General features: G+C 43.7%; 1 protein-coding gene across 1 annotated transcript in view; it reads left to right on the forward strand.

The window, feature by feature from the left end:
- Positions 1-1,206: 1,206 nt before the first annotated feature.
- LOC136872311 (testis-specific serine/threonine-protein kinase 4-like) overlaps positions 1,207-15,523 on the forward strand; it is a 129,187-nt gene continuing 114,870 nt past the window's right edge. Inside the window, exon 1 of the mRNA XM_067146125.2 lies at positions 1,207-1,449. Coding sequence (XP_067002226.1) covers positions 1,207-1,449 — 243 coding nt within the window. The remainder of the gene's footprint in view (positions 1,450-15,523) is intronic.

Below are 15,523 nucleotides of genomic sequence, written 5' to 3' on the forward strand. Positions count from 1 at the left end.
ATGTGTCCGAGAACTTCGGCTCGCCAGGTGCATGTCTTTTGATTTGACTCCCGTAGGCGACCAGCACATCGCGATTAGGATGAAATGATGATGAAGACGACACGTACAACCAGCCCCCGTGCCAGGAGAATTAACAATTATGGTTAAAATTCCCGACCCTGCCGGGAATCGAACCCGGGACCCCTGTGACCAAAGGCCAGCACGCTAACCATTTAGCCACTGAGCCGGCACAAAAACAAATTATCTCCCGAGACTGCCACGGTACTATTTGATGCAAAAATAATCCCTATTTTCACTTAATGGGTAGTGATTGCATGGGACAAGTTAACCAAGAAGACCTAGCCTCCTTGGAAAAGGTCAAGGTACGATTCTTAAAGGCACCATCAGCATATCTATGTATACACGCTCAAGACTCATCTATGAGCTTGCTCGGGTGTCTTACTTAATCGAAGAGTGGTGGTGGGGATGGTGGTGATGATGATGATGATGATGATGATGATGATGGTGGAGGTGGAAGTGGAAGTGGTGATTATTGTTTTAAAAATGAAGTACAACTGGACAACCACCCTAGTCCTAATCGAATATTTGAGTTTTAAATCACTTCTACCTTCTACAGATGGCTCGAAAGAGCTCATGGAAGAAAGGAAAATGAAGATTTGTCCAGAGTTCAGAGGCCATGATGAACAGGACATGGACCGATGCAAACGAGGACCTCCACCTCGTTGTGAATTCACTGGCCGTGCATGACTACCACCATAAGGTCTGCAAGTCTAAGTTCTCCCATAAGGCTGAACCCAGCTGTGTTTCTGAACTGTGTGGACTGCACTGATACCACGTCGGACGCCTTCCAGTTTCTTTCCGTCCGATTAGTGGTAATAGAGGATGGGAGATCACTTGTAATTTCCCCTAAAACAATAATTACCACCACCGCAACCGTACCTGCAATAATATTTTTCGTTAATCCGTATGTCTTTATCGCTCCTTCATTCAGTAGTGTTGGGTATCAACAGACGATACTTCCATGGAAACAAATGCGGGCTTCTATGGAAACGAAAACAGGATGTCTGCCTCGCTTCCAATCTCGTGTGACCCTACATAGATTAATTTTCTAGGAGCACCTACATACCTCTTTCATGTCGAGTCAAGTACTCCAAATTTCCACATGTTTGAGATCCAACCGCTTCCATTTCTTTGAAATGAGAAGCTATGACTTTAAAAAAGAATGCAATTGAGGCGTCAGGTTCAGCGTCCGCGGCAGCAGCACCAGCCCCGGTGGCCGTACATGCGAGCCACACTGCCCCACCGGACATCAAGGTGGGAGCCCTTGAGAAAGCTGACGAACAAGATGTGATCGATGCTTCTAAAGCAGACAGGAAGCCAACTGTACTCGAAACCCATGGGTATACTCTGGGTCGAACAATCGGATCGGGATCATACGCCACAGTCAAGGTAAATCTGCAACAGGATTCAAGTCTAGTGATTCATTCCAAATAATCTGTGTTTATCGAAAAGTCGAGACAATAGTTTGTGAGGACCTACGGCACTGTATGATGGTTTAGATCTCCGTGCAATATTAATTAAAAAGTGCTTTACGTTGTACCGACACAAGATAGGAATTATGGCACAATGAGATAGGAAAGGGCTAGAAGTGGAAAGGAAACGCCCGTGGTCTTAATTAAGTTACAGCCCCAGCATTCGCCTGGTGTATAAATGGGAAACCACGGAAACCCATCATCATTAGTATAGCCGGTGGGCCAAGAATTTCACACACGCGTAACGACTGTCGTTTGTTTACTCCCTCGCGGCCTTCTCAGAAAGGATGTTCTCCAGCAGTGCTCAGTGCTGCCAACCTCTGTACTTACGAACTATGTTTCGACACCTGGTGGTGGTGATTATTGTTACACACGGTTAGGATAGGATCTGGACAAGATTCTTGCCTGCGGACGGTTAGGATAGGATCTGGACAAGACCACTGGTCTGGACGGTTAGAAGGCGCGAAGCGGCCCTAGGCCTCTAGTTTAAAACATGTTACATTTACTTGCGTTTTTATTGTGCTGCGGTTGGTAACGAATTATGATTAACTTTCTTCACGGGAAGGAGATCACGTGCCACTTTACATTGGCCAATAGGAATACAAGTAGCTACTTCAGAAATTAAAGTGGCGTGGAATAATCTTAATTAGGTTATAAAATAAATGTACCTACTTCTAGGGGCGGGGTGGTGGGTTCCTGGACAACGCAATGAACACATCTCTCCTCTGAGACGCTCTCCATTCTAGTAATTCCCACTTACTTATAACATTAAAAATATGTCGGCCCACGGGGTAAATTAATTCCATACCATCTTCAAAGCTACTGACAGTAGGGTTCAAACCCACTATCTCCCGAAGGCAAGTTGACAGCTACGTAACCCAAACACTGCAGGCACTCGCTCGGTACGATATTAATGAATAGTAGGTATGTCCAACCCTTGTTTCATTTCTGTAGGGGTTGGTGTGAAGCGACATGAATCTTCGTAGCGAGTTTTTACGGATGCCCTTCCTCACGTCAATCTCATCAGATGAATTAATGCGATGAAGTGAATGACCTGATAGGCCTATATGATAGCAGAAAGGGAGAGGGTGAAACCCGGTGCCGGCACGTAGCGTATTCCTGTCGAATAGCCCCAAGAGATCTGCCCTAGTCTTCGCGTCCCCATCAGATGTATGAATCATCATCAGCAAGGTCATTTGCTCTCACTCCATAAGAACACTGCAGAGAGGTTTTGGAATTGAATCCAGGCTTATGGTGGGCAATCTACTGATCACACAATATATAGCCTACCACCACCTCTCCTACCCCGATGGCCAACATTCTGATGGTGAAAATGTTTTCGATCACGGGACTCGAACCGACTAACCACGGTGTCACTCCTATAGATATGACGCCTTAACGATCATGGCCACCAGGCGGGCATTAAGTAATACTAGATAAATACATAGGGTCGGCATTAATATGGAACAAGTCTAGTTTTACGGCAGGATGTCTGTCCTAACGCAAACCCTCTGTGGAGGGATATATTAACTATGGCGGGTTCTTGTGGTGATTGGTAGTGATATGTTATATGCATATGAAGATGTGTGTATTTAGAAGAATACGAACACCCAGCCCCGAGCTGGAGAAATTATGTATTTTGACAAAAGATGTGTCCGCCTCTGTGGTGTAGTGGATAGTGTGATTAGTTACCAACCCCGGAGGCCCGGGTTCGATTCCCGGCTCTGCCACGAAATTTGAAAAGTGGTACGAGGGCTGGAACGGGGTCCACTCAGCCTCGGGAGGTCAAGTGAGTAGAGGTGGGTTCGATTCCCACCTCAGCCATCCTGGAAGTGGTTTTCCGTGGTTTCCGACTTCTCCTCCGGGCAAATGCCATGATGGTACCCAACTTAAGGCCACTTCCTTCCCTCTTCCTCGTCTATCCCTTCCAACCTTCCCATTCCCCCATAAGGCCCCTGTTCAGCATAGCAGGTGAGGCCGCCTGGGCGAGGTACTGGTAATTCTCCCCAGTTGTATCCCCGACCCAATGTCTCAAACTTCAGGATACTGCCCGTGAGGCGGTAGAGATGCGATCCCTCGCTAAGTCCGAGGGAAAAACCAACCCTGGAGGATAAACAGATTAAGAAGAAGTAGAAGAAGAAGACAAACGATTTTTGGCTACACTAGAATTATCTGGGTTTTATTATTAGTAAATAACTTCATATGAGATGACAAGGTATTTTTTAAGAATAACGGAAGAAAAACAAATCAAAAAGTTCAAAGAGAAAAATCACAAATCATCGACGATTGTCTCTGTGGATATTGCAGTCCTTGTTCCATAGGAAGTGCTGCCACTCCAATGGCAGCGTTTCCAAATACTTGTTGGGGAAATGTGCCTTGTTGTTTGTGCCGATGCTTGTGATGAGTTGCCTGTGTTTTCATCGGCTCTATGGCTAAATGGTTAGCGCGCTGGCCTGTGGTCACAGGGATCCCGGACTCGATTCCCGGCAGGGTCAGGAATTGTAACCATAATTGGTTAATTTTCCTGGCACGGGGGCTGGGTGTATGTATCGTCTTCATCATCATTTCATCCTCATCACGACGCGCAGGTCGCCTGCCGGCAACAAATCAAAAAAGACTCCCGGCAATAAAAGCCATACGCCATTTCATTTTTTTACCTAGTAAATGGGCTGGCTTAAGACGACCAATGCTTTTTGTTGTTGATTTCTCTTTAATTGCGAAGACATAGTATTATCTTTGTCATTTAAATACCCGATAGGGACCATCATAAGGAGCTTGTAGTGGCGTTTTCTTATTTTTTAATTTTTATTTACTTTATTAATTAATTCCAACGAGCCAAAGGCTCGTATACAGCAATTATAGAATACAATTTATTTAGCGTCTAAACTTAATAGGGTATAATACATTTACAAGGTGGCTCCCGACGTAACCTGCCCGCTGGCTAGTGCCCCTGAAATATCCCGTTCCTCATTTATGCATGCGGGACATTTATAAGTAGAAAGTACGGCGTTCGGGAGCCACCTGGTACATTGGCTGCAAATAAATACACTGACAGGCAGAGCAAATGCAACACCAACAAGGAGTGGTCAGAACTTTATGCCAATTGCAGGGTAGACTGACGTCACTGAGGTATGCTCATGATGTGAAATGCGCCGCTGTGCTGCGCACGTAGCGAACGATAAATGGGACACGGCGTTGGCGAATGGCCCACTTCGTACCGTGATTTCTCAGCCGACAGTCATTGTAGAACGTGTTGTCGTGTGCCACAGGACACGTGTATAGCTAAGAATGCCAGGCCGCCGTCAACGGAGGCATTTCCAGCAGACAGACGACTTTACGAGGGGTATGGTGATCGGGCTGAGAAGGGCAGGTTGGTCGCTTCGTCAAATCGCAGCCGATACCCATAGGGATGTGTCCACGGTGCAGCGCCTGTGGCGAAGATGGTTGGCGCAGGGGGACATGTGGCACGTGCGAGGGGTCCAGGCGCAGCCCGAGTGACGTCAGCACGTGAGGATCGGCGCATCCGCCGCCAAGTGGTGGCAGCCCCGCACGCCACGTCAACCGCCATTCTTCAGCATGTGCAAGACACCCTGGCTGTTCCAATATCGACCAGAACAATTTCCCGTCGATTGGTTGAAGGAGGCCTGCACTCCCGGCGTCCGCTCAGAAGACTACCATTGACTCCACAGCATAGACGTGCACGCCTGGCATGGTGCCGAGCTAGAGCGACTTGGATGAGGGAATGGCGGAACGTCGTGTTCTCCGATGAGTCACGCTTCTGTTCTGTCAGTGATAGTCACCGCAGACGAGTGTGGCGTCGGCGTGGAGAAAGGTCAAATCCGGCAGTAACTATGGAGCGCCCTACCGCTAGACAACGCGGCATCATGGTTTGGGGCGCTATTGCGTATGATTCCACGTCACCTCTAGTGCGTATTCAAGGCACGTTAAATGCCCACCGCTACGTGCAGCATGTGCTGCGGCCGGTGGCACTCCCGTACCTTCAGGGGCTGCCCAATGCTCTGTTTCGGCAGGATAATGCCCGCCCACACACTGCTCGCATCTCCCAACAGGCTCTACGAGGTGTACAGATGCTTCCGTGGCCAGCGAACTCTCCGGATCTCTCACCAATCGAACACGTGTGGGATCTCATTGGACGCCGTTTGCAAACTCTGCCCCAGCCTCGTACGGACGACCAACTGTGGCAAATGGTTGACAGAGAATGGAGAACCATCCCTCAGGACACCATCCGCACTCTTATTGACTCTGTACCTCGACGTGTTTCTGCGTGCATCGCCGCTCGCGGTGGTCCTACATCCTAATGAGTCGATACCGTGGGCATTGTGTAACCTGCATATCGGTTTGAAATAAACATCAATTATTCGTCCGTGCCGTCTCTGTTTTTCCCCAACTTTCATCCCTTTCGAACCACTCCTTCTTGGTGTTGCATTTGCTCTGTCAGTCAGTGTACATAAATTTTTTATAATGAACGTTACTCTAAATATTCCAATATTTCCTTTACGTTACCATTACACAAAGTCTTATCAAAAAAGTCGTCTATTTACTTAGGTACTGATTCCATAGCACTTTCTTTAATTACATTTTGAAATATGACAGATTGGAAACTAATCTAAAATCTCTTGGAAGATGATTATACGATTGAATAGCTGAGAACTTAAAACTACAATTGCCATACTTACATGAGTGAAAGAGAGCTATGTCACCTGTTCGTCGTGTGTTATAATTATGAATGTCTGTATTCAGTGTGTAGTTACTACCATGCAGGCTACTTTTTAGTTTAATTTTGTGAATTAGTAGTGATGATCTAAAAGTAGTGCATATAGATAAGGACATAATTTTATTATTAGCGTATAGAACACGAGTGGCTGTGTCAAAAAGAAGATTATAGATATTTTTGATTGCTCTATTTTGTATTACCATAAGTTCATGAAGGACTGTCTTTCTGCAACGAGACCAAATTAGGTTTAGGTACTGTAAGTGACTGTGAATGAGTGAGTAATACACTGTGAGTAGAACTTCCCTACGGACTATATATCTTAATCTTCTCAACAGACCAGATACTGGAGCTATCTTTTCGCAACGTAATCATCATGCTCTACCCAGCTTAAATGTTTATCTGTTATTAGACCCAAATATTTAAAGTGATCGACCTCACCTATTTCTGTGTTATTAATATATATCTTTGAATGATTAATATTTTTATACTCGGCTTAGTTATTATCATATATTTAGTTTTATTGGCGTTCATAGTTAATTTGTCGATACTGAATCACTTGCTTATTGCGATTATGTCTTCTTGCATATTATTGATTACCGGGTCCACGTTGTCACCACTGTTGAATACATTTGTATCATCCGCGTAAAGCATAATTTTACCTTTTAAATTTGTATTTATATAATTTATGTATATCAGAAACAATGTAGGGCCCAAGATAGACCATTGTGGAACCGCACAATTCACCTCTTTGTCCATGCTTTGATAACCATTGACAGAAACAAATTGCTTTCTTCCACTTAGGTCGCTGCGGAACCACTCTAATGCAACACCACGAATTCCAGCATCTTCTAATTTAGATAACAGAATTTAGTGATTTACCGTGTCGAAAGCTTTAGCGAGATCAATAAACAATCCGGCCGCAACCTGGTTACTGTCAACGCTTTACTGAAGCATCGACACAAGATCAGTAACTGCGAGTTCTGTGCTGGAATTCTCCCTGAAACCATACTGGGCTCGATAAAAGATCTGTTTTTGAAGAAAAATCATTAGTCTTACTTTTATAATGCTTTCTAATATTTTAGAAATGATAGGTAGTATGGATATAGGTCTATAGTCCCTTGCGTTACTAGTGTTCCCTCCTTTGAAAATCGGGATGATTTATTTTAGAGCCTGCGGTACGACCCCAGTTGTCACGGTTTCATTAATTAATGTAACAAGCTTAGTTATTAGCTGTTCATCAGACCTTTTGACCATAGTAGCTGTAATTCCGTCTACTCCACAATTTCTTTACTTTTTAAATTATTATTTATACATTTGACTTCCATGTTATCTGTAGGATATAAAAAAGGGATTCAAGCTGGCGGTTACTATTCAGATCTGTGAAATCATGTGTGGTTATCTGAGATGCAAGATTATCGGCTATGCATGTAAAATACTTATTGAATTCATTAGCAATTCCTTGTTTATAATTAATTACCAAGTTCCCTACTGACAAAGTTTTGCAAGTTTCTGAGCTATGCTTTTTGTGATATATATAGTTTCATTCAAAATTTTCCGCGTTTTCTTAGGATTTTTATCACGCACGTTTAATTTTTCCAAATAATAATTTGTCTTAAGTTTTTTTCTTTAGGAATGTTACTGAATTTCTACATTTAACGTATTATTCTCTTAAGGGAATATTATCTTTGTGTTGCCCAATCTTAAGTTTAGAGTGAAGAGTGTTACGTCGCTTAACAAGTTTCATCAATTCAGATATTATCGAGATGTGATTGCCTCTATTTGTGTGGGGTTTTTTTAAATTTTGAGCAATAAGGGAGCTGTACACGTGGTTGATCTTATTTCTTGGGCAGAATGCCTTGCATTCTCTGGCAGGATTTAATGCCATAGTGCCGTACAAAACCGTGGGTACATATTGCCAAATCTCTGTGGATAAAAACCTTATGTGCGTCGTGTTGAGATGTGTGAACCGGTCGTAGGTTATGCGTGATGTGCTGCAGCTTTTGTACAAATGGTGTTTGGAATTCATGGGATAGTCGATCTGAATAGTTCAAAAACTCTTCCGGTAAACGTGACTGTTGGGCGTAAACTAATTCTGCCGAACTTGCTCCTAGGTCTTCCTTGAGTACTTATCCTAGCCCTAAAAGTACAGTAGGTAATACCTCTATCCATGAATTAGTAGAACGACACTTCAGGGCTGTTTTAAGGTACAATGCCAGCGTTCCACTATTCCATTAGCTGCTGGGTGATATGCTGCTGTGTGAAAATAGTGTGCTCCCAACAATCGAGTGGGTTCCTTGAATAATCCCCTTGTGGGTGGGGGTAGAATAAGACCCACGATATCACATGTCTGTCGTATGAGACGACTAAAAAGGGCCCATGGGCTCTGAACATTGGAGATTGTTTCGTTGACCACGGGGCCCACAGCTGAGACCTGGCATTGCTTCCACTTAGTTGCACCAGGCTCCTCACATTCATCTATCCTATCGGACACCCCTTGGTCAACTCTTGTTCTTTTCCGACCCCGACGGTATTAGAGTACTCGAGGCCTAGGGACTCTTTCATTTTCACGCCCTTCATGAGCCTTGTCTTCCTTTGGCCGATAACTTTATTTTTCGAAGTGTCGGATCCCTTCCATTCTTTCTCTCTGATTAGTGTTATATAGAGGACGTTTGCCTAGTTGTACTTCCTCTTAAAGCAATAATCACTACCACCACCACCAGTTCCTTGAATAACAAAAGACAAAGACAAAGACACCTCCGTACAGGCCATGAAGGTCCTTGGAGGAGTGGAAGGTAAAGGCTTCCACCATTGTTAATCGCAGCACGTGATTGGGTAGAGTGGTTAGCTCTACGCCCGGCCGCCTTTGCCCCCAGGAATTAACCTGGTACTCATTTTTGGTGTAGGCTGGGTGAACCTCAGGGCCATATGCACCTCCGGAAGTGGAAATCTCGTTTCTTAAATTTTTACGACTTCCTGACGTCTTTCCGGGCGAACCGAGCACGCCTTTACCGCCTCGGCCAGCAGCCCCTTCTTTGAATAACTCACATTCGAATTGTCGTCCCTGGTCTGTGGTTAGCTGAGAGGGCACACCAAATCGTGAAATCCAACCTGTGAAAATGGCTCGCGCAACTGTTTCTGCTGTTAGGTACGTCTGGTACCGGCACAGCTTATGGCCACCTTGTGGATCGTCAATGAGAGACATACAATATCTGTAACTTTGCTTTGAAGGTAGAGGTCCAACTACATCTACATGCAAGTGTCTGAATCTCTCATTTGGGACAATGAAGTTTGCGATAGGTGCATGCGTGCGTTGATGGATTTCTTATATTTGACATACAAAGCAAGTCTTTGCCAATGTTATAATGTCTTTGTGCATGAAAGGGCAAACGAACTTACTTCTTAATATTTTCTTTGCTGCACGAATGCCAGGATGTGACAGGGTGAGTCCTATCAAACCAGTCGTTGGCAGCTTAACTTTCTGGAGTTTAGGGGATGTTGATGTAGGTTGTAACAATAATTCTTTCAAATCGACATCGTTTTCTTGTTCTTGGGCCATGTACTTGAAATCCACGGTTTCTTTTGAAGTAATAAAGTTAATTCATGAGAGTCCATCTGCGACTATGTTACTGAAGCCTGGTATAGGTTTACGCTTGATGACTGTGGTGAACCGATCAATGAAATCCAGATATCGGGTTTGTCTGGGAGTAGTTTTCTTCGGTTTGTGGTAGAATGCGTAGCGAATGGTTTGTGGTCTGTATTCAATTTGAACTGTCGAGCCTCCAGTAGATGCCTGAAATATTTGGTACTGAGGTATGCTGCTATTAACTCTCGATCATATGCGCTATATTTACATTGCGCGAATCTAATTTACGTGAGACAAATCATAGAGGATGCTAATAATTTCCTTGAAGTTGTTGTATTACCACTCCCACTGGAGGTACCGACCATGACCGCGAGAGGTCCGTCAGCCGATGGGTGAAAAAGAAGCGTGGCCTTGTTTAATTCCATTTTCACTTTCTTGAATGCAGCTGTATCATCGGCTGACCAGTTTAACATTGTTTTGTCATTCTTTCTTGCGCATTTTAGGTGTTTAGAGAGAAATGCCTGACTTTGTGCTGCGTTAGAAAGGGATCGTCTGTAGTTATTTACGATCCCTAACAATTACCTAACTGTTTGCATTGTTGTTGGTTGTTTGAATGATTTGAATGCATCTACCTTGTCAGGAAGAGGTTTATTTCCACATTTCATAACTTCACAGCCTGTCCGAACTTGCACTTAGCTGCATTTATTACCAACATGTGATACTGAAGTCTTCGAAACAGAATGTTCATCGTAGTCTTTGGAAGCGACTAATAGGTCATCGAGATAAGAAAAGCAGGAATCAATACCTCTAGCGACTTCATACATAAATCTTTGGAATGTCTGTACTACATTGTACAGTCAAATGGGCATTCGCACAAATTTATATAGCCCAAACGGAGTTATCACGGTTGTTTTCGATATGCCATTTTGTTTTACAGGTATATTGTTGTATGCACGAATCAGGTCTATAATTCAGAATACATTCTTGCCATGGACGAATCCCGTGAGATCTCCGAAATTAAGCAACATTGGGCGTGGTCAAGAAGTGGATGGGTTGCCACGCACTGTTGGTGGAGGATACGGGAATGGAGGGATGGAAAGGAACTAGCCACCCTACCGTACGTAAACTCCAGCTCAAACACACCTCTGCGGATGTTCGAACCTGTCTTCGGGTAGAATTCACCCTTACCTGTTTTCTTGCCCTGGAGGGAATGTGTAAAGTCCTCTATGTGAGAAATGGGGTAGCGATCAGGAGTCGTGTTGCTGTTAAGCCAACGATAGTCAACAGAAGGTCGCAATTATCAGTTCTTCTTGGTTGTAATGTGAAGAGGGCTGGCCCAGCTACTGGTACAGGGTCTACAATTGTCGACTTCCATTATGCAATCGAATTCTTATGTTGCTGCTACCAGGTTATCTGGTGGGAGTCTTCTTGCTATGACGTAGTCTGGAGGACCTACTGTGGTTATATGATGAGTAACTGAGTGGTTGATAAATGTTTCAGTTCGGAATGGTTTTGTGTTTTCAGGTAACTTTGAAATCAAGGAACCATAAATAGTTACCTACGACAATCTTGTTTACACTCGACAGGGGACCATTGGAGTGCCCTTGGAGGTTATGGAAGTGCTTTGATCGACTAGACAGCGATTTCTTTAGATCCACCAGAAAGCCGAACTTGCAGAGGAAATCGGCTCCCAAAATAGGTCATGTGACACGTGCAGCAATGAAAGGCCATTTAACAAGGTCCAGATTCAATATTCGTTCACCGTATGTGTTGATGATGGAACGATTTGCTGCAAATAATTTGTGCTTATCTGGAGTATCTCGTTTGCACTGGGCGGCACTACTGAGACGTCAGCTCCCGTATCTACAAGGAAAGTCAAACCAGGTGATTTATCGTCAATGAATATGTGAAATGGGAGTGAACCGGTGGCGACAACCGCAATTCCCGACGGGTATCCTAGTTTTCCGATGGCAGATTAAAATCGGCAAGGACGAGTGCAATTTTTTTTTTTTTTTTAACATTTTCTCCAAACATTGCGTGATACCAGCATTAAGTTTCGAGAGAGGGAGCTTGGCGTTGTATGCTACAATTCTCTAAACTGGATTCTTGTTATGTGATTTTTCCTAATGTGTTGACCTGTTCCGTCAGCTTGACTATCTGAAGTTTTGATTGAGCAATAGTGTTGCTTGAATCCTCCGATGAGGTTGATGACACTGAGTGTGTATTTGAGATTAAATGCACTTGTTGAATTTTTTCTGCCGTAATGGCCAGCATACATAAGTCATCTTCAGCCTATGACAATGTTGCTTGCATTTGTGATGGCAAGCGTTGAAGCCACAATGATCGTAACATCGCATCGTCATGCTTTCACAGAGCTAACTCTTTCATCTCAGGAAGTAAGTGCGATTGGCGTTTGTCACCCAAGTCTCAGGAAATAGTTTCTTTAATCGTTGTTCTTCATTGTCAGAAAATTATTTTAACAATCAATGTTTTAGTGTAGCATACATGTCTGACCATGGTGACATCACTGATGGCAGTGAGTACTTCGCTTTCGGTTACGCTGACAACGTAATGATAATTTGTAGAATCAGCAGTTATAAACTGTAATTCGATTTGTGCGAACCATTATGCTGGATTTACTTTCCAGAAAGGTGGAATTTTAGAACTCACCCTGGCAACTTCTTAGGGACTGCCTGGCTGTGTCGGTAAAGGCGTGCTCAGTTCGCCCGGAAGGACGTGGGTTCGAATCCCCGTCAGGAAGTCGTAAAATTTAAGAAACGAGATTTCCACTTCCGGAGGTGCTTATGGCCCTGGGGTTCACTCAGCCTACACCAAAAATGAGTACCAGGTTAATTCCTGGGGGCAAAGGCGGCCGAGCGTAGAGATAACCACTCTACCCCATCACGTGCGGAGGTTAACAATGGTGGAAGCCTTTACCTTCCACTCCTCCAAGGGCCTTCATGGCCTGTGCGGAGGTGACTTTGCTTTGCTTTGGCAACTTCTTATTTTTCGCACTGATTTTCTGGTTGCGACATGTTGAATAGTTAGCCTATCACTACTGAAAAAATAATGCAGTTAGGTTCACATCACGTCGGGGTCACCACTTCGGCTACTCTAGAATAATCGGAGTTTTATTATTAGTAAATAACTTCATATGAGGTGACAAAGTAATTTTATAAGAATTACTGAACAAAAACAAAGCAAAAGGTTCAAATAGAAAATCACTAATGATCTCCGATTGTCTCTCTTGAATGTGTCTTTATACTCCTTGACATTGCATTTCCTTCTTCTGGCTTATACAACACCGGGTACGTGTCCCCTCCATAATGAATTATTCCGGTCTCTTCTTTTATTAACATAACGTTAACGTCTACAGTTGTGCACCAAAACGAAATTGTTCTTCTCTACACCCTACCAAATATTTACAACAAAGTACAGTATGTTTGAATGAACAGTAATTACAGTCATATCTGGAGACCATAACAATCAGACAAACTCCATTCTACAAGTTCGTAGTCACTTCATATCATCTAGCATTTAGCTGCCCAATCATTTGTTTGTATAACTGCTGCACATCATGGCAAAGAGCTTACCAATTTTTTAAAGGTATGAGACAGGAATTTAGGACTATTTTGTTTTTAGATGTTCGAAATAAACCTACTTTCCCTTGTACGTATTATGTTTAACGTTCATCTCCAGTTGGGCTTCAATCAGGGCTTTGACTACGCCTATCTCCATGGTGAGGAACTTTTTAGCATGCTTGGAGGTATTCTTAGGGCAATTGTCATCCTGATAAACTACCCACGTGTCATGGCTTGTTGAGCATACGGTAGATACCATATGTTCAATGATCCTGCTGTATAGAAATTGATCTATTTGCTTTGAAATCGTACCAGTGAGCCTACTCCACTTCTAGAAAATCAGCTGCAAGCCATTACTTGACCACGCTGTTTTACTGTAGGATGTTTGTACCGTACCTTATGTTATTGCGTGCGTTAACTCGACGTCTGAAAAAGGAATTTCCATCAGAGTTGAACATGCTGAGTTTACTTTCATTGCTCCAGAGTACAGTACTTCCCTCCACTCCTTGCTCGTCCAGATAGCATATTTCCTAGCAAAGGCGAGTCGGTCCTTCCTGTTCTTTGGTGAAATGAAGGGATTCTCTCTTGGTCTTCGCCTAAGTAAACATTTGGCTTTTAGGTACCGTTTGATAGTACAGTAGTTTGTTCTTATAATTTTCTTCCAAATCGTTTCTTATATCTCTTACCATGGTACTAGGATCAGCGACACATTTTCTTCGAATGAGTCTCTCAATCTTCGGCATAACGATTCTACGAGACTAGACTGAGTCTTGTTGCCATTGATGCTTTTATGGCCCGTACTTATAGACATGATTGTTTATAGGCTTTTGGGATTATGCCGTGTCAAGAAAATACGGTGAAATTCTTTACGTTTCGCAGAGAACTGTGCTCTGCGTCATCAGAAGAAATCTCGACTGTTCAAGAGAAATGCTTCTTATCTTTAAATTTAGACGTTATAATAGAAGTAGAAATGGTACGTTCATTCGCCACCAGATGGCTTCCAGGACGTGGCACAGCGCTAGCGTTCGAAGCGGAAGCTGACCGAACCATCAGAATCAGTCTAAGAGGTTCATTTAACATGTGTACGTAACATATGACATTGAAATGTGTATGACATTGACACAAGCCTGGAATGAAACATCTGGCGATGAGGAACGTACGAATTTGGAAAACACCGAGACGAAATAACAATACCGAAGGGACATGGAAGGGAACTACCTACGTAAATTCTTAATGGCTGGCAACCAGGTATTACTTAATTGATAGCCGGTGTCCCTTTTGAAATTGTTAGGATTTCTACGTATTTCCACAACTTCCCGTATAATCCTGGACCTGTAGTGTCTAGTGTGGTTGAGAGCTCGAGCGTCATAGAACATGACATCATGACCCGACGATAGAGGGTGCTCAGCTATTGCCGATTTGTCTGGTTGATTAAGATGAATATTACGTTCATGTTCCTTGATACGGGTACCAATGGACCGGCGTGTTTAGCCGATGTATACCTTACCGCAAATACACGGAATTTCGTATACCCCGGGATGTAAAAGTGGGAACAACTTTTCCTTGGTTTCACTCATACTGTGAGCGGTGCCAAACACGGTTTTTGTATTGTGTTTGCGGAGGACCTTGGCAATTCGATCTGTGGTGATGTGAATGTAAGGCAAGTAGGCAGTTCCCTTCAGTCCTTCCTTCTGTGAGCTTTGCTTGGACATTTCTCTGGGATGCAGGGCTCTATGAATCTGCAAATCGCTGTAACCATTACCCTTGAACGCGACTTTGAACGTGACCATCTCCACCTGGATATTTGATGGCCTACAAATTCGTCTCGCCCTCTTGGCGTGTGTTGTGAGAATTCCTTGCTTTTGTGCTGGATGGTGGTGAGAAGCTGCATGAACATAGCGATTTGTATGGGTAGGCTTACGATAGACGGTATGTCCTAAGGTGCCGTCCGGTTTCTTTCTTACCAGAACATCCAAGAAAGGAAGGCATCCGTCCGAAGCATTGCTTCAATAAAATTCACTATGGCTATGGAGCCCATTGGTACCCGTATCAAGGAACATGAACGTAATATTCGTCTCAACCAACCAGACCA

This window comes from Anabrus simplex, chromosome 4 (assembly GCF_040414725.1).
Source record: "Anabrus simplex isolate iqAnaSimp1 chromosome 4, ASM4041472v1, whole genome shotgun sequence".
In the NCBI taxonomy this organism is placed as follows: Eukaryota; Metazoa; Arthropoda; class Insecta; order Orthoptera; family Tettigoniidae; genus Anabrus; species Anabrus simplex.